This window comes from Borostomias antarcticus (assembly GCF_949987555.1).
Source record: "Borostomias antarcticus genome assembly, chromosome: 4".
In the NCBI taxonomy this organism is placed as follows: domain Eukaryota; kingdom Metazoa; phylum Chordata; class Actinopteri; order Stomiiformes; family Stomiidae; genus Borostomias; species Borostomias antarcticus.
The window spans coordinates 30,353,105-30,377,621 of NC_140237.1; the positions used below are offsets into that span (position 1 = coordinate 30,353,105).

Below are 24,517 nucleotides of genomic sequence, written 5' to 3' on the forward strand. Positions count from 1 at the left end.
CTATTGGTTATTTATGTGAATATCTGAGTACCAGAATGTAAAAGTATCTTACTTGCTCTGCTATGTCATCCATATCACTGAGACAGCATATGGTTATTGTCTGACTGAACACATACTAGGGTTGCTTGTCAACAGCGTTTTAGGACTACATTTCTTTCCCGGACTCCAGACCCCAAGATCAATATTTAGAGAGGCCATAACTGTACATCAACGCAAGCGTGTTGGTACAAAACATTCCAGCCACGAATGGATATGCTGTGTAAGGTTGAAAACAGTTTATCTGTAATTTGACATGGTGTCTGTTGATATTAGTTTTTTTTCACATTATAGAGAAAACACAGAAAAAGAATTGATCCTGCAAGTCTTAGAGTCCATAAAAAACAGAAATATGGACCCTTCTGTGACTGAGTGATTTGAGGAGATACGACTCTATAAATGCGATATCCATGTGGATAAGCCTTCCTAGACTAACCCCCCCCCCCCCCCCCCCCCCACGGTCTCTCCCCTCCCACCATCTCTGACATCCCTTTCCCTCCTGTCTCTCGCTACTCTCCCTCCTCTTCCCTCCATCCCTCCCTCCCTCCCTCCCTCCCTCCCTCCCTCCGTCCGTCAGTTTGAGATCAGGCAGCTCCGGGCCCACCTGGCGCAGCAGGACCTGGACCTGGCGGCGGAGCGCGAGGCCGCCATGCAGATCCACCACGTGTGGGGCGAGCAGCGCAGCAGCTTCCAGGTGCTGGAGGGCCCGGCCCCCGGGGAGTCCGACGACGACGAGGGCCGGGGGGGGGGGCACCGCCGGGAGGCCCGGACCGCCAAAGGTACGCGAGCCGCGCTCAGCCACGCCTCCGTCGTCATCCGCCGCCGATCGATACCGCACCACTTACCGCACACTACTCTCCGCCGGCCGGCGCTGCGGAGACGGGAACGCTTTTCAGTGAATGATGGAACAAACGGGGACGAGACTCTCGCGGGATGAAATACCGCTCCTCTCTGGAAATACGCCGCCAACCGAACGCTGTAATGACTCGGGGGAGCCCGGCTGCGCTCCGAGGGGGCGGGGAGGCAGACGTCACCTGTAAATCTGGGTTTATCACTTATTTCACAATAAGAGCTCTGTGAATTGGCAGACCCTACGCAGCATAAACTGGATTTATCTGAATATGCAGTGCATCGGATGTTTGGTTGAGAAAGAAAGCATGACAAAGCGAGAGAGACGCGCCGTAAATTACGCACGTAAGCATGTGGGACGAAAAAAAGTTCCAAACGGCATACGGTCAGAACGGGGTACTGTACCGTCAGCTGAACAGGATGTCGTGCGAATCTGGCGCAGCAGCCCCCCCCCCCCCCCGAGCAGCTCAGAGGCCGGCCTCTCAGAGGCCAGCCTCTTAACCCCCCCCCTCCGCTCTCATACACGACAGCCCTTCTGACCGCAGGCACTGCAGGATCAATACGAGGGCAAAAAAGCTTTTAGGATTTGGTGAAACCTGGGGAGAACAACATGTTCCAGTCATCTGTGTGCCCCCCCTCCTCCCCAGCCTGACCCTGGCTTCTTAAGGTACAGAGTGCTCTGTGCATTGGGCCCTGTTGTGTGCAGAGAGCAGGCTCCTCCTCACCTGGAAACCACAATGGGGCACAGAGGAACGCCACACGGCTGTCGCCACACCACCGCCCCCTGGGGATTGTGGGAAATCTGGTTCTGGGGAACAAGTGGGGCATTTTCCAAAACACGGGCATCAGGAGAAGCACTTAGGCCGCAGGGCTCTTGCTGGGCAGACTGTGTCCTGGGTTATAACTGGGATGCTAGGGCTCCTCTCTCTCGACCGCCTCAGGGGGGGCCATCAAACTGTCATTCATTCTTATAGAGGCACTTTGCTTTTCTTGTTGGCCATAAGCTGGAAAGGCTGAGGGACCAAACCGCTGTTTCAAAAGGACATGGAAAAGGTTACAAACATTTTGTGAATACATCTCAAGGGGTTTGTGGTATTGTACTGAGGAAACAACTCCTGTTGATTTTGAGGAACATTCAAAATTGACCACTGAAGATTTGGAGTGAAAGGTTTACTATGAAGTATACGGTGTAGCAGTTGCAGTCAGTATGGTACCTAAAATACCTAAAACATATTTATACCCATTAACCCATTATTCTAGATTAATTATCACAACAATAATTTCATGTGACCCAAATCTGTAATCATAATAAGACTTATCTGGATGTATGATTTTCCCATAAAATACAGCTTTTAGTAAACTGCCATAGCAAGATTCGCTAGCAATCCTGTACATACATTGCAAATATATAGCCTATGCCCTCACCATGTCACCTCTATGAGTTTACAGATGGATGATAGCTTTAGTATCGGAGAGAGCCTTTTTATGCACGCTGGACGAACGTCTCCTTCTCTCCCATGAAGCTCATGTGTTATTAATTGCAGAGTGATTGTCTTGGTTGTGTTTTAGTGAGTGCAATGCTCTCCCTCCGGGGGTGGCTCTCGGATTAATATTTTAGGCTGAAGAATAAATGAAATTACCCGTCAGAGTCTGCCGGCGTCCTGGGGGAACGGGACCAGCACTCAGGGTACTCTGGGCAGCTCCACTCAGCGGACACCGAGCTCGGGTCCAGCCAAGCGAGCCGAGCGGACGGGAGTTTGAGCGGATCCCGGTCGTCCACCGTGGTGGGCTGGCCGCTCTGCTGGAACAAAGAGCACTCCTCTTCCTGAGGTCTGGCCTCTCTCGTGGTCATTCCTGCTGCACTTCGCTGCGCTGGCTCGGTGTGGTTTTTAAACCCGAGCGGTGTCGCTAACTGGCCCGTAGAACAGGGCAGTGTGGAGGGTATTGTGTGGTACCTCCTCTGACACACAGTACATAGCACAGTAGACGTGCGGTTTACAGTGTTAGGCTGTAGACAAGGGTGTCAGTTATTCTGTGTCGATGCCTGCTCACATGCAAATTGAGATACTGTACATTAAGTATTACACAGACAGGATACCGGTCTTATCCAGGTTATTGGTTGCTCAGTAGGCCTAGTATATGAATCATAGGCACATACTTTATCCAGTCACCACAGAGTACTCTTCCGTAGAATATGACTTAAAACTTTCACTTTGTTCTCCAGATCCAGTTGTACGAGATGACATGAACAACTACATCAGCCAGTATTACAGCGAGAGCGGTAAGTTAGTGACCGCCCTAACGATGCGCGACCACGAGAGTCCGTCTCGTCTGATGTGAGGTGTGTCGCTTTCTAGACGCCGGCGCTTCAGACGGCGGCGCTCGGGTCATCACCACGGCAGCCATCGACGTCCACCTCCCCACCCGCCCTGACCCCGCCCGCGCCGCCCCTATGCTGCGGGCAGAGCGGGCGGGCAGCGCCGCGTCGGCCAGCGCGTCGCGGTCCAGCGGCAGCCTGACGGCCCGCCCCTACAGCCTGAGCAGCCACACCCTGGCCTCGTCCACCACGGACTGCAGCAGCAGCAGCAGCGCCAGCGCCGCCAGGGAGCTCAGCCTGGACTACAACTCCCAGCGCTGCTGTGGCCCCCTGGCCTACCGCGGCCCTCTGGGGGGGGCAGCCCAGCAGTGCGGTCCTCCTCCTCCTCCTCCTGCCCAGGATCCCAGCACGATGGTGCAGGAGCTGCTGTCCTCCCTGTCCGAGGACGCTCGTCTGGCCCAGAAGGGCCTGGCGGTGGACCCGGTCAACCTGAAGCCGCCCAGCCCGACGGGCTCGGCCAAGGCCAGCCCCGACCTGGAGCGGAGGGTCAACGTCTACAACCGCAGGAACCGCGAGGAGAGCCGTGGCCGGGGCTGCGTGCTGCTCCAGACCAAGCCTCTCATCCACCTGCACAGCACCACCGGCGCCGAGGCCGCTCTGGAGGGGAAGTACCGGCTCCGCGGGCCGCCGGACGCACCCCTGGGCAGCACGCCGGACACATAGTCCGCCCAGGGTGGGAAACGGAGCTCAGCGCGGCTGCCTGTTCCCATCCGGTCAGTTCTGGCTTAGCTACGCCAACTCCTTACGCCTCAAAAGCCTGTGGCCGGCGGGAGACCCTAGAGACCTCTGCTCTCGCGCTCTGCTGACCTTTCTCTACGGAGCTGCAGATACTGTAAAGCCGGCCCTCTTCCTCCTATGGGGCACCTCGGTGACTAGCCACGTCTCAATCGCACAACCGCAGCCCAGTGAGGAAGTGACTAATGCTAGAGTCTAGAAACAACCAACATCAGGAAATGCTACTTCAAACTGGTGCCAAATGTGATAAATATAAGTAAACCAGCAAGTGGCCACATCCAAGCCAATACAGAACAAACCTAATAAAGAGTGTATCTTCCTGATGTAACTGCTTCCTGATGGAACTGCTTTATATGGTTGAACAGTGTTTGGTTTCTTTAGATTTGTTTTAACTATGGTAACTGTGCAGTTCTCTGTTCTGACAGGGTATGTTTCACCAGATGACTGTTGCCAACAGCCAATTTCTTACCTTTGTCTTTCTATACATGAGATAAAGATATTTGTATTGAAACTGAAGATTAACACTATTAATGCCGACTTTTTTTGACCTGATCAAAGTTTAATTGAGGTGTTAAAAGAAATGAAAGAACAATTTGCTGATGGTCAGAGACAGAGACTGTGAGTGGAGTGCTTGTAGCATGAACCTTTAAAAGAGATGTGCCCTGAACGTGGCGAGCCAATCCTGTGCACTTTAATGTTTACAGATGTTTTTGTAAACTTAAAATGGGTGAACTCATTGCCAACTGCAGGTGTTGTCATTTGAATAAAATTTAAAATGGATAATATTTGACAATTGACATAATTGACAATTGATAGACAAAACAACACAATCGTGTTTTCTTTTTGTTCCCTGATGAAGTTAATAATGTAATTCCAGCAGAATTACAATCACAGCGAATACACAGTAGAAATACAGTTGGATACATTCCAAAACAGCAAGGTAAATAGTACAAGCTGTTCTAAAGCATGGGTCCTTTATCAAATATGAGCGTTCCCATTGGTTGACTCTACACCATTACATCAGTATTGCATTAGTGAAAGTCATCATATTTGCATATCACTCGGAACATGTAAATTATTCAGCTGTATTAACATTGGGAGGACCTGTCACGCTATAACTGCCTAGTGATGAGGACTAAACCCCCTAATTAACTTCTATATCATTAATTCAAAGGATAAACTACTGTACCATTTTGTTGCTTGTCAAATGTTTACAAGTATTTACATGTTTAATTATAACAATCAAGGCTTCCATCATTAGTGTTCATAAGTATTTCATTATGAAATGTGCGGCCCACAGTTGTAATACACCGTAATGGAAATCCAGTATTTGTTTACAGCACAGCTAAAAGATAACATTACAGCTCAATTTGATGAAAAGTATTACTTACAGTATAGTTAAGTTTCTGGTAAGCATACAAAGCATATATTGTACTTTCAAATTATGTTTTAATATATGTTTTGATATAGTTCAATACAACACTTGTCTCATCAGGCATCATACCCATCATTACAGATACCTGCCTGCCTACAAATCAAGAGCTTCAGTAACACCCCATCATACACATTTCCTTGTCACTTTACAGGAAAACCATAGCATCAAATGTACTATACCATTCATCACACTTCAAATTAGCAACAAAACACAAAGTTACATCTATTTAAGCACATGTAATTGCTTTTATTCATAATTTTAAAAAGGTATATCATAATCAAAGATGTATTACATCTAAAATCAAAGCATCTCTTTCGAAAGGAACATAAGCATGGAATGCAGATAAGGCAGTATTTGAATCTGGGTAGGTTAACTTGCGCATATGTGTATTGCTCTTAATGTAATAGGTAATAGTTTCATGTTCCGATTTCCCAAAATACAGTACATCACTTTTTCAATTTTTCGGTCATCTCAGGAACAGCCTGAAAGTATAAAGAAAACAAACAGTTTCTTGTTAAACAGTTTCTTTGTATCAAACAGCCACCAACAAAAGCCTTGCCCCGTTTCACTGTTATGTGAGACCTGTGCTCACATGTAAGCTGATAACCAGGTCACAGCTCTGGATCCTGCTACTGTAGCTATTATTATCCCCAACACTCCCACCCAGTTTACCAAAACATCCATACCTATCACACCCCACAGCACAAGTTAATAAATGATGACCTTCGGCCAAACAAATGGAAAAAGCCACTAGGCTTTCACTCTGCACAATGAAGCCCTTTTGAGGCGACGCCAGACCTTGGGCATGCGGCCGCCACCATTCAGACCTGCGCCATACTGTGGAAGTGCTGCTGATCCCTCCTCCAGGCAAACACACAGGAACATGAATGATGGGAGAAGTGGCACTCGTGTTTCCTATCACTGACTTATACTGTTGGTTCAAGAGATTTTGGAGTGATCAATTTGGTTCAAATAGATGCTTGTTTAGAAATTACTCACAATACGTCTGAGGGGTAAATTAAAGGTACTCCTTGATAATTCATATGGACTCAACTATTCCATACATAAAACACAGGAATACCTTTAATGAGCATTCAACTTTGACAACCGGTAAGTGGGAAATTTCTTATGGGAGTTCTAAAATGAACCAGGGAGGACCCATTGTCACATTCGGAGAATAATAGCAGTGACCATTAGACACCTATCTTAATAATTGAACTTAGAGGGAGTCACTTTAAATGCATTAACATTACATGATCACTTCACTCTCATTAATTTGATGGCACCCAGCTGATGAAGAACTGAGGTAAGGTTGAACAAAGAGTACAGTACATTCTAAGAACTCCTAGTACGCAGCATGCAGCTACTTACAGCACAGCTATACTCCAAGAGTATGTGTGTTTTTGTCCATGCAATATAACATATTTGTATAAGTCATCAATTAAATTATCTTGAAAAACGTGACTTGAAATCAAGCCATAGTACAGATCACAACCAACCCTCCAGGGGGCCTGTATTAGGAGAGAGGATGCATGTGTCACAAGAGCTCTGATAGATCCCTATCCCTATCTAGCTGCCAGGGCTGCCCTGGTCACAAAGAAATCCCTATCTAGCTGTCAAGACTGCCCTGGTAACAAAGAAATCCCTATCTAGCTGTCAAGACTGCCCTGGTCACAAAGAAATCCCTATCTAGCTGTCAAGACTGCCCTGGTCACAAAGAAATCCCTATCTAGCTGTCAAGACTGCCCTGGTCACAAAGAAATCCCTATCTAGCTGTCAAGACTGCCCTGGTCACAAAGAAATCCCTATCTAGCTGTCAAGACTGCCCTGATCACAAAGAAATCCCTATCTAGCTGTCAAGACTGCCCTGGTCCTATTAAGAAATAAACAGTGGCATATTAAATGCTGTCATAAATTAGATATACTGGGTAGCATACAGGTTAAAATTCCTGGATATCCTTGAGTTAGATATTGCAATACAGCTTTATATACCATAGATGAATTAACTATTTACAAATGGCTTTTAAACCATTAAATGATCAGAAGATAATGAATGTGTAAGTAGAATATACAGTGTATGAGGTGGACATATGAAGCCAATCCTCAAACCAGGTTGAGCATGAGCACTGAGCTGTGACTAGAGGGATATTCTCCATGTCCGTGCATCACTACAGGGTTGGATCCCTAAATCAGCCATCACCGTCTGTGTGCTAATCATTCACAAATTGATGCATCATTCTTTAACAGTTATTACTAGGGATGCACCGATGCATCGGCCGAACATCGGCATCGGCCTTGGCCTTGTTGACTGCCATCGGCCCATCGGCAAATAAAATGACATTCACCGATGGTAGTGGCCGATGTTATGTCGCAACAATTACGGCTTTTTTTGTTGCAAAACGTAGCCTACCCAGTTGCAGATTCAGAGAAGATCTGTGACTTAACGCTTCAAACGCACATGTAGTTTGCTTGCTACTTAAAGTGAAATAAAAATCGGTGTTTTGGAACTAAACACTTAATTTCTTTGTTTCCCTGGAACAAAAGGGAGAATAAAAATAAAATAAAGTAAACATCGGCCATCAGCATCGGCCGGATTGTTATTTTAAACATCGGCATCGGCCCAGAATTTTGCAATCGGTGCATCCTTAGTTATTATCACACTGCACTCACAAATGGCTTAAAGTGTTAATTTCAATACCAGAATTGCTTAACATGCTTACCTTGAACAGATCAGCCACTAAACCATAGTCAGCCACCTGGAAGATAGGTGCCTCGGGATCCTTGTTAATGGCAACAATTGTCTGTCAAAACAAAATCAACACACAAAATTAGTTACAAAACTTACTATGGGTAATATGCTTCAGTAAAATATTGGAGGCTAACCTGCTAACACTCAAATTCAAAGGTACACTACTTTAATAAAAAAGTTTACCCAGATGCAGCTGAGAACAGTGAGTCAGCATTCAAATGAAAATATCATAAACCATTACTGTGGGAGATATTACAGACTCTTACCACTAGTCTGTATTATATAGAACGCTCACATGACGTTTTGAGTTGATAGGGAGCACACTGTCCAGATTAACCACACGTAAGTGGTTTGATTTATAAATATATCTTGAAGTGGATGAAAGTGATTTTGAAAACAGCTCTGTGACATCAACCAGCTGGATATATGTAAAAGCAGGTAAATATCATACAAAACAAATATGATATGGGACTATGGCTGCGTACTACGGTGGTCTGACATATTCAGAACACATCTTACACAGGAGGATACTTTCAAGAGGCTCGGAAGCAGGAGAAAAATACAGATAAATTATACATCATTCTTTAAAAAGCTTCTCAGGTTCCCTTTTTAAAACATACTTCTTAAGTGCATGGGATTCCGGAGTAGATACTGTAGCTCACTGTGCGGAAGAAAGACACTCAGGACTCAGGAGGCTGTTGTCATGGCTACAGAAGTTGTTTTTTTTGCATTTACATAAAACTGTTTTCTTCCAGAGAGAGTAGAGCTCTCCCCTCCATCACTAGCTGTACAAGTGGGTCAACTCTACTATAAGGGCGGAAGGTTTGTTCAAAATCCTATAAGGGGGAAAGGTTTTGTTAAAAATCCTCCAAAATAAATTCACAGCTTCCAAACTAGCTAATATTTGAAGACCTAAAGGTATTAGTAATATTTTGTGATAAATTGGTACATTCTTCAAAATGTTCAATAAGCACAAAGATAAGTGCCAAAACATCAGGCTCTGATACAGTACATAAAGATAATACCAATTTCTTCAAAGAGCTGGATATTATTAGGAGAGTTACTTACATACAGTATTAGAAACATTTTCAAATTTTTAGTTGCTAATATTTTAAGTAAAGTAGAACCATTCATCTATGTTTTAATGCAATGATACTGTATGTAGTTTCATATCTCTGCTCACAAATTCATAACCATATTACATTTAGGCAATCAGAGAAAAAGCTTCAGCACACTAAATCATGTGATAAACATGAGGGCAGGAGCGAGGCTGTCCCCTGGGAGAGAGACACTACAACACTGGGAGCTCCAAAGAATTGAATAAAATAATCTACACCAAAATTAACTTAGCAATCAGACGTACAAGCCCTAAACTATGTGTAGTTATGCATGACTTGTGACTGGTAAATTTGCTAATGCTTTGAGTAAAAATTACTATAGACAGCAACTCTTCAGGGAGACTGTGCTGCATACAGTGTCTTGTATTTTGTTTTAAGTATTCATTAAAATTCTTCTGAAATAACTAAACACATCATTTTTTGCTTGATTCCTAAGGGTTTCCTGAATCATGATCACAAGAGTCAAACTAAGGTTAGGTTATAACGTTGAATCATTTGGAATCACTGTATTTGGTTGATGCCTTTTAACTAATTGTATTGTACTGTATGTTATGTTAATATTTTATTCATAATTTTATTTTGTATCTATTTTCGTATGTGTTTTTGCTAAATATAGTTGTCTGAATGGGATAGCCTGCATAAAAAAAAAATATATATAAAAATATAAATATATATAGGCTGAACATTGTGATAAATATTTGTGTAATGTACCTTACTGTCCTTCATCCCAGCCAGATGCTGGATGGCCCCTGAGATGCCCACAGCAATGTAGAGCTCCTGGAAAAGAAAGACATATTTAATAGTACAGAAATTAAATATATTTTATTTATATAAAAAGAAGAACTTTTTACGTACAGTAACATCCAAAAACACAAGGTCTCAAAAGACCTTTTCACATAATGCCAAAACTGTGCTAAAAATGTAAAACTCACAATATTTTCATAATGTTAACAGAATGCTATGGTGCTGTAAGAATTCCGCAACTCAATCAATATTTCTCACAAAGATACATTTATTAGCAAATAACTAAATCTCCTTAATATTTTGCCATAACAAGAGGAAAAAATAAGCGCAATTATTGATTCTGTCTGGTAATGACTGTCTGACAGCGGAGAACAGACGACATGTAGCATGTTTGCACACACAGGAACGCACAGCTCGGTCATTAGAGAATGACTGTGACCACAGGAGACCTCAGACTGACCGACCACCGACGGGGCCAACGCCTCCTGAAGACTCTCAGCCCAGCCCTAGCAGGTAGCCTGTGTAATCACTGTCAGGGTGTCTGCCAGAGTGTGCCGGGGCCCCTGCAACATTTCCATCTGTTCTCTGGGGACCCGCACATCAATTGCTTTCAGCTAAATGCACTCACATATGAATATTTCAGTACAATTTAATGTTTCAGCTGCAGCCCCGAAGGAGCAGAGCATCAATTTGTGAACACAGTTCTCCCAGAGTTAAAAGCCAGGCTGGATAATACAGTAGGAGAGGCGCTGTCAATCTAGGGGCCTTTTTTCACTCGAGAGACGGGAAAAAAAAAGAGCTCCCCGATAGCTGCATACAAACAGCTTTTGAAAGTTTTCCACTGCAAACTACCTTTCTAGAGCGTAGATTTGTGGATGCTGGGAGAGGAGGGAGACCGATGACCGGCCGATTTGCCAAGCTTGGTCAGTTTTCCCTGAGCTCTGCTTGTCTGCTGCCTGCCATTTGGTCTCCATGCCCTCTCACAGCTGCTGGCAGAGCAGAGCAGGGAGCCGTGCACCTGCTGGTCTGTTAATAAAATACCCCAAAGTCCTGCTGAAACCTCCTCATTCACACAGCAAAGCTCCCCACAGGTGTGAGAACACGGGCACTCTAGCACACAGGCAGACTGTGACACCACCGGGTTAATCAACCAGGTGATACTACGATAAACGTGTGTGCAAACAGAGTACAACAGGTTGGCTCACAGTACAGAACACTGCCAATAGCTCGATAGTTCCTCTGGAGTGAGATATGTATCTGGATTAGGGGAGGAGAAATCTACCACATTCAATGTTTTGAATTGCATGAGAAAATAAATTAAACAGACTAGCATGGGTCTAATCAACTTAAATCACTAATGCTATGAAGTTTGATGAGGAAATAAAACTCTTCTATTTCTATGGATGCTGCTCCCTACAATATTTACATGTTCACTTCAAATCTTTAAGCTATTAATAATAATAGCTACTAATACTAATATGTAATAGCTACTACTACTACTACTACTAATAATAATAATAATAACAATAATAATGGTAATAAAAGCTACTAGACTATTAGTTGCAATGTGGCAAACATTCTAATTAGACAACGATTATTTTGTTTCCACAAACCACCACTAAATACTATATAAGAATATTTCATTGTCCCTGCAAAGTTCAAAAATCCCATTGTTCTCAAAACAACTGATGAAAAACCATGTACAAGCAGTCTAGTTAATAAGAATACTGTATAATATTTAGCACCCCTGTTTTGACTGAGTAAAGTTGAGGTGTTGCTATCGTCATTAAAGTGACATGGCATCTTGTAAAAGCCACTAATAAGGAACCATAATGAAGCTTAATGCCGTTGATGCTAAAATACAAGACACACATTTGTAAAATAAAACAGGCGACTGACAGTTACACTAATACAGTAATAATGGCACAAGTTCCTTACCCAACAATGCAGAAATGCCTGCAGGCACCAATCAAAAATTAATACTAATTATCATGTGAATACTGCATTAACTCTGAAGAATGATGAATTATGAATCTGCAACATGGTTCCCCTCTCAGGAGTAGCTTGCATCAGGATGTGACTTTTTCTATTTTGCATGTTTGCAGGCCTGATGCAGAAGGAAGGGGTTGGTACAGGCATAGTATAAATGTATTAAGATAATATATACAGCCTATACCTGTAAACTACTTAACATTATGTTGTCATCACATTTCATCCAGTTTTGAGTCAAAATTTATTCATCATACATTATCAATTAATTGATTATTTGCAAGTTGCAGATCCCACCTGAATTGTGCACACTGTGCAAAAATCCTGTCAGGCCTGCCCATTTTGGGAGAAGGGTAGACCTCTCACTAATGGGTAAGGTAAATCATTTAAAAACATTTCAGGTTCAAACGGCCCTAATGCGTGAACAATGACAGCTGGGGTATCCCGGTTGCAAGCCAAACATGGCTGACTCATTCAGTTTGAAATAATGAAATAATGTCACATCACTGCAGCATAACAAAGGCCATGACACACAGTCTATGTCTGCATTGGTTTGAAAACAAGTACGGTATGTAAATATCCTTTGCTACTGAGGAGTGTCTTGTGGCCTACGTACCCATACACACCAACCACACGTCTTGTTAGGCACACACACACACACCCACACACACACACACACACACACGTGCACGCACACAAGCTCCCTCTGTGGATTATTCTGTTGTTACCAATGCATGACTCCATAGTCTGGGACAATAACTAACTGTGTGGTATATTTTGCTAAAACAAAGACCATATGTGAGAAACAGTGATGGGCTCTTGTTTTTGTTTTTTTTATCACTTACTGGTGCAACAATCTTCCCAGTCTGGCCAACCTGCATGTCATTGGGGACAAAGCCAGCATCAACGGCAGCTCTGGAAGCACCCACTGCATTCAGAACATACAGGAGGTTATTAATACATTTGCTCTCTCTCTCTCTCTCTCTCTCTCACACACACACACACACACACACACACACACACACACACACACACACACACACACACACACACACACACACACACACACACAAAATCACTCTTCATCCTATAGTAATGTTTTGGAAGGGTCTTGAATGCAGCCCAGACCGTCATTCATATTACTGTACCTGCAGCATTCATTTTGTCAGCCAGGTCATAGAGCAGTTTGAAGTTGTCTCCACTCTTCAGCCCTCGTCCTATAGGCACAAGGCATGACAGCGCGTTTGGTCACATGGAACTGAAGAGAGGCTGGGAATTGTGCTGGATAGAATACCATTCAGTATCAGTCATTACTCTACCTCCTGACACCACCACTTTGGCACTGGTGAGCTCCGGCCTGTCATTCTTCGTCAGGTTCTGTTCAACCCATTGGGACACCCCCACAGGAGGTGGTGGGGAAACTACACTCAGAACCACACAGAAAAGAGGAAATATCTCATCTCAACATAAAGCTGAATATCACATTTTTGTCAATTCTGAACGGTGACAATGCATCAATAAATTGAAAATGACTACTACTACTGGCTACTGCTGAATTACCCTGTTCAGTGGCTGCGTCTCCTCCTTCCTCGGGCGCTGCTTCGAAGGACGTCCCCCTCACTGTGAAAACCTTGACTTGTTCAGCACACTTGACGGTGCACAGAGCATTCCCTGGAGCCAAACAAGTGCATGTCCAGTTAAACACAATACTTTGCCTCTGTGCTAGTTAAGATATCCTCAGAACCATGTATTAAAAGGTAGGCTATACCATAATATGGGAAGATTCTGTCACTGTGTATGAACAAATCTCTTCTATTCTAGAACAAGTGCACAATGAACCAGTCGTCCCCCACCCATGATGCATGTCATCAGCATGTACAGTTGTTGAATGTCTAAGTGAAGTGGGCTTTTCTAGCTTAGATTAATCTATAGAGCCGGCATATCGGCCCATCATATTTTTTGTTTGGTCTAAAATGTCAGCATTTATTCAAAAGTAGAGACTTAAAATATCAGTGATTAAAATAGTTCATATAAAAAGAACCTCAAGTGTTTTTGCACTTTCTGTATGACAAATAATACTTAATGAAAACAACAACGTAAAAAAATAAAAATAAACTGTAGTGATAATGTTGCTATTAACAGAGTCTACTGGCCCTAGTGCCAAATAGTGTCTGGGGTAAGAAGTCAGATTGTGTGCTTTTTTTGTTGCTAGCTCTCTAGCTAACTTGTCGTTAATGCTTCTAATTCACTATAGGGCTAGTGTTGCTGTTAAGATTTACATATTTGCCAATGGGTTACTGTTAACGTCAGACGGTTCCTGCAGATGTGAAATGTCCGACCGCTCGCACCTTTACCGAAAGGCTCAGTGTACTGTAATATGACATTGTGTTTCAATCGCCTATATACGCATATCATATGTACAGTAACTTCTGACCACTGTGTTACATTTGCCATGCTTCTCGCTCGGAGAAACGACTGCTCTGTTCGGAGTTTGTTGTTCAAAGTGCAATCTCAGCCAATGAATGCGGAACTTCAGAGCTGGGTCTGTGTGCGTCAAGTTATTCATGCCTCAAAGTCAATCGCTGAACTAGAAGAGAGCGCTGCTTTGCACGCACATACGCACGCACGCACTAACGTACAGGGGACAATCTAATGGCCCCTCCCCCCTCGATTTCATCAGGTGGGGGACAATAAATGTGGTCGTCAGAAGTAAAAATGAACATGAACACACTGGTACAAGTTTGGATGTAGATGGAATTCCACAGACTAGACATAGTAAATCACTTCTGGGATTGACAAAGGGGGCAAGGGGCCAAATTACAGAAGCAGTCACGTGTAAGGCGCAGTCAGAAGTTCAGGAAAACAAACCTATCTGAATTCCGACCAGGAACATTCAGCTCTTGACAACGTTTAAAGGAATAGTATTACCAGGAGGAGGTATTTAGCATTATAAGCCTAAGGATACTTACGATCATATACTGTACAAACGTCCATATAATAATTTTGACTGACTTTGCACTCTTGAGATATAAGTGCTCATTGCTCATGTCACAGCTTAATACACAACTGATCTCTATGGGCATACTGTATATATGCCCATAGAGATCCATTATATGATCAGCTGATGGTTCACTATGAGCATATATATGCTCTTAGAGACCCATTGTGTACTACTTAGATGTGACCTGAGCAATGAGCACTAATATCTCAAGTGCAAAGTCTGTCAAAATGTATATATGGCCTGTGTGATCGTAAATAACCTTAGAACAGGGCTTATGATGCTAAATACCAAACTACTCCTTTAAGTGGATAATTTCAATCAGACTCATGTATATTTCATCATTTAGGCCCAATCAAACTATGATCAAAGAGCTTCTGAGATACTTTCAGAGTGACAGCTGGGATCTTTGGGATACATAATTAAGTCGTTAACAGGGCAAAAACAATAACATGCATGTACCCTTTCATCACTTTACAAATAAACATGGCAAAAAAACATTTAACCCTTGACCTTCACCATTAGAAAGGCAGTTCCCTAAAACTGAAATCAATCTGATTAATTATTCTAATTCTAATGCTAATGCTCTGAACAAACATCTATAAGCAACATCATTGTAATGTGAAATGTGTTGTAAATATTAATTGTGAGAATTATTACAATTACAGTATGTGTATGCTTCCTTCAAATTATATTTAAACCAGAACCTCACCAGCATAGATGCTTCTAACAAAGGTGTCTTGAGATTTGACTTCGATGATGTCTGAAATGGCCGCTACATCCAGCTTGGCAGCAACTCTGGGAAGAAGATTCTACAACGTACAACACAGCATTTTATACATGTTACAGCGTGAGTGTTTCCCCTGAGACTGGGAGATTGTGAGTTCGATCCCCGACCGAGTCATAGACAAAGTCATAGTCAAAGACAATACAAAATTGTACCCAATGCCTCCCTGCTTGGCACTCAGCATCAAGGGTTGGATTGGGGTAAGTCCCTGTGACATACTAACATCATGTCCAGGGGGTGTACTTGTACATCAAGCTGCCTCACACTAAGGAATCAGGAGATAGGCTCCTGCCCTATGGGACACTAGGCTTGAGAACCATTGGTTCTCAAGGCTACTTACTTACTTACACGTTATAGGCATAAAGCATGAGTTATATGTTCTATTATGTCTCATCTGCGTTTAGGGCAATTTCTGCAAAAATAATACTTTGAAAACACAAAACTGTGTGAGGTTTACCTCAGAAATACAATCTACTAACTGTCGGCTACTTCAGAGTTATCTTTAATAAACGACTGCTGATGTTTTAGAAACAAATGAAATCAAATCCAGGGGATTAGGATGCATCATCTAAAAAGCAGTCATCTACTCACTGAAATCGAGACCATCCACCCTAAGTCAATATGAGTTGGATTACAATACATAAGATATTGTTTAATGCATCCTAATTCGATTGAAATACCATTAGATCAGCAAGTTGACAGCTCAATTGCAGAAAGACAGATTACAAGGGTAGTAATTGAGGCTAGTACTACACTTACTGAAGATATTCTCTTGCGAAAATGGAGGGAAAAAAACTCCCAGATGCATTAAAGCATAAGCCAGACCTGATCTTTAAAAATGCAAGATCAGTTAGACTAGACTATACACAGCTGTGTTGATAAAATATTCTATCATTCTTACATGGCTGGGCACTTCACGAAATAAACATTGGATAAGAACGGATCTCAGAATTTCTTTTAACCACTAGAGTAGGATAACATACATTGAGCACTGTTAGCCGTCACATAGTGATACTGTACATGTATGTAGCTTACCTTCCCAAAGGCAGAGGCGCCAGCGCAGATGTGTGTGAAGTTAAACTGCTTCTGAGTGGCCAGAATCAAAGGAGTCATCTCCTCTGTAGGGAGACAAACATGTAGTTGGTTTAAATGTTCTATGGTCCAAACAGAGGTGTCAATCAGGCTTCTCAAGTATCCGTAATATATAAAAACAGAACTTGTATCATTCCTCCAGCATCACCTGGTAACATCCCCTTGTATGAATCATGTTGAGCCACTAGCACCTTCTTGACGCCTTTGACTTTGCTGATCTGTTCTGCGACCTATCATAGAATAAAACAGAAACAGACCATTGTGTACTAATCAGCCTACAGTATAACGTTTTTTAGGCATTTTTGTGGGCACACTAGTTACGGACAGCCTTTGGGGTATTGCAGTCATAGCACAAAGGATATATGGCACGCTCACCCCACAAGTCCTGAGTTCTTAAAGGGTGCAGATTCTAAAACATGCAAAGTGAAAAAAGGCAAAATCCGCCCTCACAAATACGTTTAACTGCTTATTTTAACGCATAGTTCCTGACATAAACGCTGATGAATGTCGGAGGGCTGAAAAGCGTCCGTCGTCTGCTGCTGTACTACGCATTAAAATAAGCAGCCAAACTTATCCTGCATTGCAGCCCTACCTTGGTGCAGTTGGTTCCTGCGACCAGGCAGACCACCTCGCCCCCCACCTGGCTGGCAGCAGTGATGGCATTCAGGGTGATGGGGGTCAGCTTGTCATTGTTGTGCTCTGCCACCACCAGGGTGCTCTGAAGCCTCCGAAGAAGACAGGGCTGCAAGGGGGACAAATAAACAACAGGCCTGATAACTTTCAGGTTGTTCTATTTTAGATAGTGATTATATCCTGCATTATAACTATATATATATTGCATTATATTATGCATTATAACTGCATTTAAATATGTTAGCTACCAAGTCATGTTTATGCCCGTTCATGCTCATTGTCAGTGCATATTTCGGATTGAATGACTGTGGCCTCATTACCTTGACAGTGACAGTGAGTGACAGTGGAATGACAGGATCGGGATGACAGTGTAAATAGCAAAGGTCAATATAAAACTAGGGAGACCGGTGAGGTAGCTAACATGGCCGTGTAAAACAATTATTAGTTTAACTTGTAACAATAGCTCTTTTCGATTAAACTACATACCTCGGTTGTCAAGAACAGCGTTGCTGCAGTTTGCTTTGCCAACTAGCCAGTTTAATCCAACTAGCGTTAACCCGTTATTCACTCCATGTCAGCTGTTCTAGGTCACCAATGTGTTGATTTTGCAACGGCATTAGAAAAGGGGAAGTCAAAATCATAAAATATCTAGCTAACGTCATTATTCTAGCTACTACAACGAGTCTAGCGTTACTACGATAGCTTGCTAGCAACGAGCTGGCTAGGTAGGTACTGTAAAAAACTGGCCAATGTTTCGTTTGTCTGTGCCATGTCCTTATCTGACCCCATAGTAACTCCACAAACAGTAAGAGTATGGTCTCATTTAAGATAAGAGTCTCCTAAATATCGAACAAACAGTTATGTTTTACTTACCAATTGTCCAAAATGTCTTTTATTCAATGTTTTATACATGTCTAGGCAAATAATCTAGTTTTGTCCTGAGGCTGCCACAGAGACAAGCACTAGGCACGCAGCACGATTTCCCACTCCTGTCTCTCGCGAGAACGGTGCTCTCGCTGTATCTCACCGCGTCTGTCGCACAATGACAGTGAACCAGTGAGCGAGCTGACCAACACTCTGCAATAGGCTACAATATGGAAGTAGGTTACTGGAACTGGGCAGTAGAATACCCCGTCGTGTTATCAAGGCTGACATAATGTTCTTGGTAATGGTCTAAACGAATTTCACCCCCGAATCAAGTTTTCGGATGAACAACTCCTCTCAATTAAAAGGGGGGATTGATAGGATGGGGCATGATGTAAAGGTCATTGCTTACTCGCAACGTGTGGGCTAGGCTTCTATATATTTGCTCAGCCTAAACTGCACATTTGAGCGTTACTGGCTTGAAGTGTTTTGTGTAAAAAATGATTCTGCACGGGGATTAGTATGCCTACTCTCAGAGTCAGACAAATGACCCAACTTGAGTCTCTTTTCTCTAAATCTGACAGACATTTTAGCTAGCCTAATTATTAAGACTGAATTTGCAACATTTTGACTAGTTAAACCTAAACAATGCAGTTGTGAACTGACTGGCCTAAAATGCACTTCTTATTTTCTTCCAGTAGATGTCCTTGTTCTCGAATAGATGGCTTGTCTTGACCATAAAGACGAGGTGTCAGGTGTCAATTCTCCTGCATTCTGTTTCATGGAAAACATTTTAAATAAATGTTGCTTGCTGTTGGCCATTTGTACAAAAATACGGATATCAAGAATATTGTTTACGATATTGGAAAAGATACCTGTGCACCAAGCTTGGAGACAGTGGCCCATATACAGCTATTCCCAGCAACAACAACAACAAAACACCTCTCCTTGGTCGACGTGTAGCTCTACTACAATGCATTATAACGAATGATAAAGCATTCGAGATATATGATCATTTCACGTTTCATTTGTTTAAGACGTCAAGAGGCATGCACTGACTAGGCAATAGGACGAATGGATGTCCAGTTTTACGCGTGACGTCAGAGCGCGTATGGGACACTGTAGACTCTTCCCCGTCCCACAGTCCGGGCTGGAGTTATCAGCCACTCAGGCGCGGGCCAGTCAGCTTCTCACCACATTTCTGCACCTATCGCAATCCCACTCATCCCTCCTGTATGGTGGATATTATTTTCAACTCTTCTTTCTTGGGTGATATGGGGGATCATTCCAAAAGTAAGTTGCACCTATATTAACTATTTTACTGCATGAAGTAGCCTAGCGAGTAGTGATAATTATGTAGATAGGCTATATAGTTTTGAAATGTTTCTTATTGTAGGCCTATTCACGGTGGCTACATTAGCCTATTCTATTACATCAGGATAATTATGAAACGTTAAAACATTAGGCTACATTTGTTATCATGCATAGGGCTAATTTCAATTTCTTTGCAAATACAATTTTTTTTATCGTAAGGAATGCTGGCAAACCTCGTTTTGTTAGGCTATATAAAACTGCAAGTTGTCTACCCTGCAACAGTGTGAATCTGTGAGATGTTTGCAAAACTGAGACGAGTCAGTCACATGCACGCCTGGTCTGGTTGTTTTCAAATGCTGCAAGTTAGGTATGGATACACTGTGGAGTATAGTTACAACAACAATAGCCTTGCTTTTCTGCAGAGAAGTCCGGATTCGCGATGTGTGTAGGCTGTGGAAGTCAGATACATGACCAGTATATACTACGAGTCTCCCCGGACCTGGAGTGGCATGCAGCCTGCCTGAAATGTGCAGAATGCAGCCAATACCTGGATGAGACATGCACTTGCTTCGTCAGGGACGGCAAGACTTATTGCAAAAGAGATTACGTAAGGTAGGGTTGGGATTCTTACACCTTCAAATTCGTGTAATTGAAACAAATTGTACTACCTACTTATTCCTGAATGACAGGAGCTGGTTAAAATGTTAGCATGTGTTGTGATTCCATATAGAAATCTTACTGTCCTCAAACCAAAAAGCAAGTAGGCCTATTCAGTTAGAAGGTTTGTAATTGTGCGTGGGTTCTATTCCATATCACATTATGGTATGCCTACTGTATGCATAGCCTATTAGATTAAAATAAAGCAGCTGTACAGGCCTACAATGCTCGTCAACACTCACAATTTTGATCCATTTATCCGTGTTGTTAAACTGATAGCAATTTTTTTATTTAGCCAAATTTGTAGCATGGTGGGCCACTTGTCAACATTGCAAAAGTAGGCCTAGGCCTCAACAAAGAAACATATACATGTAATAGGCCTACTTTTTTGAACAATTATAGGCTACCATTTTTTTCTTTTATTTTTTTTAAATCACTGTTTTATTATTTTTCGTTGCAGGTTGTTCGGAATAAAATGCGCAAAATGCAACCTTGGATTCAGCAGCAGCGATTTGGTGATGAGAGCACGAGACAACGTGTATCACATCGAATGTTTCCGATGTTCGGTGTGCAGCAGGCAGCTCTTACCGGGAGACGAGTTCTCTCTGCGGGACGAGGAACTTCTCTGCCGGGCTGACCATAGTTTACTGATGGAGCGGAGCTCCGCGGGAAGTCCTATCAGCCCCGGTCATATACACTCCAGCAGATCACTGCACATGGCAGGTCAGTTTTTCATTTAAACAACATAAAAACCCATGATTTCACCCATTACTATCGTTTTTGTAATTTGATAGTAAAAGTAACCAAGTTGTTTTGATAATAGTCCCGTTTAATAATCAAAATATGAGTCCTGAAAATCTCTGAAATTATTAAAGAACAGGCTATGCTCATGAAAACGACAGGCTATACTTTATAGCCGAATATGTTTCAAAATTGTGCCCCCAAAATATTCCTTGTATCATTGAAAAGGTGATTTGGACAGTTTCAAATTTAGATAGATATGTTTGCACTAGGCTATTTAAATGTGATCAGAGATACTTGTTATTTAACATTTTCACGACTGAACAGCGAGCAGAACGTTATAGCCTATTACCTATAACTTATAGGCTGGTTGAGTTGTGACTCAAGCCGGTAGGCTAATAGGCCTCTACAGCAGAAATGGAATTAGGCCACTGGATGTTATTACGTGACTTGATCATCAACGCGTCTGGAGCGAAGTAAACTTATTCATGCAGGCCTATACACAGATTAAAATAAAATAAAAAACGCAGAACCAGTAAACTATATAAGCATTTGCACATTATGTCCTGAGAGTCCAATAACTTATAGCTGACCAAAGCTATCTTTGAACATGCATGTGTAATGCATTTTAACAACATAGCGCATTTATTTTGTGTGCATGGTTCAATAGTTTGAAAGACATTTCAATGTTTGTTTTCAGACCTAGTGATGCCAAAGGCAAGATAAATCACTGACCGAGGCTATCAATGAACAAACTTTTGTCATTTTCAAAACATTCTAATGCATTTGTTTTGTGTGCATGGTGCAATAGTGTAGTTTTTTCCATTTGTTTCACGTTTGTTTTCAGTCCTATTGAAGCAAGGAAAGGGAAAAGTAACACATTGGTTTCACTAAATGTAGCCTATAATAGTAATAGCCAATAGCCAAATAATAATAATAATAATAATAATACTTTAAAATATTAATAATGACAATAAAACAATGATGACAATGCTACTACTACTTTTACTACTACTACTACTACTACTACTACTACTACTACTACTACTACCAGTACTACTAGGCTACTACTAATACTACTACTAGGCTACTACTACTAGACCTACTTCTACTTACTACCAGTACTACTACTAGGCTGCTAATAATAATAATAATAATAATAATAATAATAATAATAATAATAATAACAATAATAATAATAATAATAATAATAATAATAATCGGCTAATAATAATAACAATAATAATAATAATAGCATTTTATTTATCATCGTTATTAAAAACAACAAAATCATTAGTGTTTCATTCAGTTATCAAAGCGTAAAAATTTGTTTTCTTAGCCTATTTCCTTCCTTATGATATGATATATTCCTTAGCAGATCCGGTCACAGTTCGGCAGGCGCCGCATCGAAATCACGGCCATAAGCAGTCAGAGAAGACGACACGGGTTCGAACTGTTCTGAACGAGAAACAGCTGCACACGCTGCGGACCTGCTACAACGCCAACCCGCGGCCAGACGCCCTGATGAAGGAGCAACTCGTGGAGATGACCGGACTGAGCCCAAGGGTCATTCGAGTTTGGTTTCAAAATAAAAGATGCAAAGATAAAAAAAGATCTATCCTCATGAAGCAACTACAGCAACAGCACCACAGTGATAAGACTGTAAGCATCTTCGTAAGTTAAACTCGAAAACCTTTTATATTTCTAATCCATTTCCTGTTTGGTCATCATCATTCCATTCATTATGACTGTGAGCCTATCGCTTCCTTTTCATTACATCCCAGTAATGTTGACGTCAGCATCATCCCCATTAAACTTCGAGTCAGATAGTTGGCCATAGGCTACTGATTTGAATAGTTTCCGTTCTGTATTCAATCTCCAAGTCAATTAATAATGAATTAACTTGGCCACAATGGCGTGGCCTGTATGAAACCAGAGAGATGAAGAAAGCATAGTTGGTGCACAGTTAATTGACCCTCTATTCTACCAAGTAATATTCACTCTTCTGTTAGAATCTGCAGGGCCTCACGGGCACGCCTCTCGTCGCTGGGAGTCCGATCAGGCATGACAACGCAGTTCAGGGTAACCCAGTGGAGGTACAGACTTATCAGCCTCCCTGGAAAGCCCTGAGTGAATTCGCCTTGCAGAGTGACTTGGACCAGCCAGCCTTTCGACAATTGGTAAGGATGGATTAACACACACAGCCGACACTTAACAGCATACTTCTTTCCTTTTTTTTTTCTTCTTCTTTTTTTCCCCTTTTTTTTAAATATCACACTTCTCATACAGGGGCACACACATGCACATACAGGCACAATATGTACACACACACACACACACACACACACACACACACACACACACACACACACACACACACAAGCTGCATATTCTGGACAAGGCTTCTGCTGTTACAGGAATGATATTTAGGCATACAGATATTTAGGTAAACGTTTTCCACTCTTAAATGTAGGCTATTTTCTGCATCACTGGATAATGTGTACAGGCCTAGCTTAGGCTTAGGTCTGAGTCAATCAACTGATAGAGGGCATTGCAGGGCAATCAAGTTGTATTAACCGATTCTATATTCTATTCTATTCTATTCTATTCTATTCTATTCTATTCTATAGGTGTCATTCTCGGAATCTGGGTCACTGGGAAACTCCTCGGGCAGCGATGTGACTTCTCTGTCGTCGCAGCTACCTGACACTCCTAACAGCATGGTGCCCAGTCCTGTCGAGTCGTGAGACCGGGCCCTGCAGCCTCGGCCCCTGGCCAAGCATGTTCCCGGTCCCCTGCATGTGGCCAGCTCATCACAGCGTCCGAAAGACAGAGGAGAGGTTTTTTTTGACATGGAGGACACGCAATATATTATGAACAGTCACCTACGGCACTAATTGACACGAAGGAACTTCTTGAGACTCCTGCGCATTCAGTTCAGCATTTTGGAGATATCATTGAAGAACTTTGTTGCATGAATTGAACTGGAGAGAAGATGGAAGACCATGATGGATATACGAACCAATCCTCTTAATACTAAATTGGAGACATTTGATGTTTAGGCAGATGAACATTCATTGTGGTCATAATGTGTCTTGTTTCTTCAACATGTGATTTTTGATACATTTATTTCGTTATCGAGTCCAATGGCTCGCGTGTTTGTCTTAAGGAGCATGATGTCCGAAGATTATATCAAACAGATCCTTGTTGTTAAATATTTTATCTTAATGGGCAGGGGTTAGATTGTTTGAGCTGATCGAACAAAAGTAAGTTATTGTTATTTATTGTCAGGACAACGATTCATAAAGGAATTATTAACTGATTCAAAATAAACAGCTTAATATACTGTACTTTATGTCTACATGAACACTTTTTACAAAACAGAAAATTAAATTGGAG

The 24,517-nt window shown here is 42.2% G+C and overlaps 3 protein-coding genes across 3 annotated transcripts in view; 2 read left to right on the forward strand and 1 right to left on the reverse strand.

The window, feature by feature from the left end:
- Nucleotides 1–3,925, forward strand: part of LOC311308473 (transmembrane protein 266-like) — a gene marked incomplete at both ends in the record, with an annotated part of 45,645 nt that extends 41,720 nt beyond the window's left edge. The window contains 3 exons of the mRNA XM_084437432.1: nt 614–815; nt 3,110–3,166; nt 3,243–3,925. Coding sequence (XP_084293558.1) covers nt 614–815; nt 3,110–3,166; nt 3,243–3,925 — 942 coding nt within the window. The remainder of the gene's footprint in view (nt 1–613; nt 816–3,109; nt 3,167–3,242) is intronic.
- Nucleotides 3,926–4,986: 1,061 nt separating this feature from the next.
- On the reverse strand, nt 4,987–18,532 carry LOC311308122 (electron transfer flavoprotein subunit alpha, mitochondrial-like). The gene is made up of 12 exons (XM_084437056.1): nt 18,416–18,532; nt 17,502–17,651; nt 17,058–17,139; nt 16,853–16,935; nt 15,743–15,842; nt 13,593–13,703; nt 13,352–13,453; nt 13,181–13,249; nt 12,878–12,960; nt 10,011–10,076; nt 8,153–8,233; nt 4,987–5,914 (listed from the first exon to the last, which is right to left on the reverse strand). The coding sequence occupies exons 1-12, from the start codon at nt 18,452–18,454 to the stop codon at nt 5,879–5,881; spliced, it is 1,002 nt and encodes a 333-aa protein (XP_084293182.1). The 5' UTR covers nt 18,455–18,532; the 3' UTR covers nt 4,987–5,878.
- Nucleotides 18,533–19,641: 1,109 nt separating this feature from the next.
- On the forward strand, nt 19,642–23,865 carry isl2b (ISL LIM homeobox 2b; the record flags this gene model as incomplete). Its single annotated transcript, XM_084437436.1, has 6 exons — nt 19,642–19,699; nt 20,143–20,332; nt 20,838–21,100; nt 22,497–22,792; nt 23,131–23,298; nt 23,749–23,865. 6 exons carry the CDS (start codon nt 19,642–19,644, stop codon nt 23,863–23,865), a joined length of 1,092 nt encoding a protein of 363 aa, XP_084293562.1.
- Nucleotides 23,866–24,517: the final 652 nt, after the last annotated feature.

Bases quoted from the DNA above. Each gene is read 5' to 3' on its own strand.
- LOC311308122 (XM_084437056.1), bottom strand. From the start codon at position 18,454: ATGTATAAAACATTGAATAAAAGACATTTTGGACAATTG. The intron at 17,140-17,501 runs GTAGGGCTGCAA...ATTCTATGATAG, and splicing joins CAGGAACCAACTGCACCAAG to GTCGCAGAACAGATCAGCAA. The intron at 13,454-13,592 runs GTAATTCAGCAG...TTCTGAGTGTAG, and splicing joins AGACGCAGCCACTGAACAGG to TTTCCCCACCACCTCCTGTG.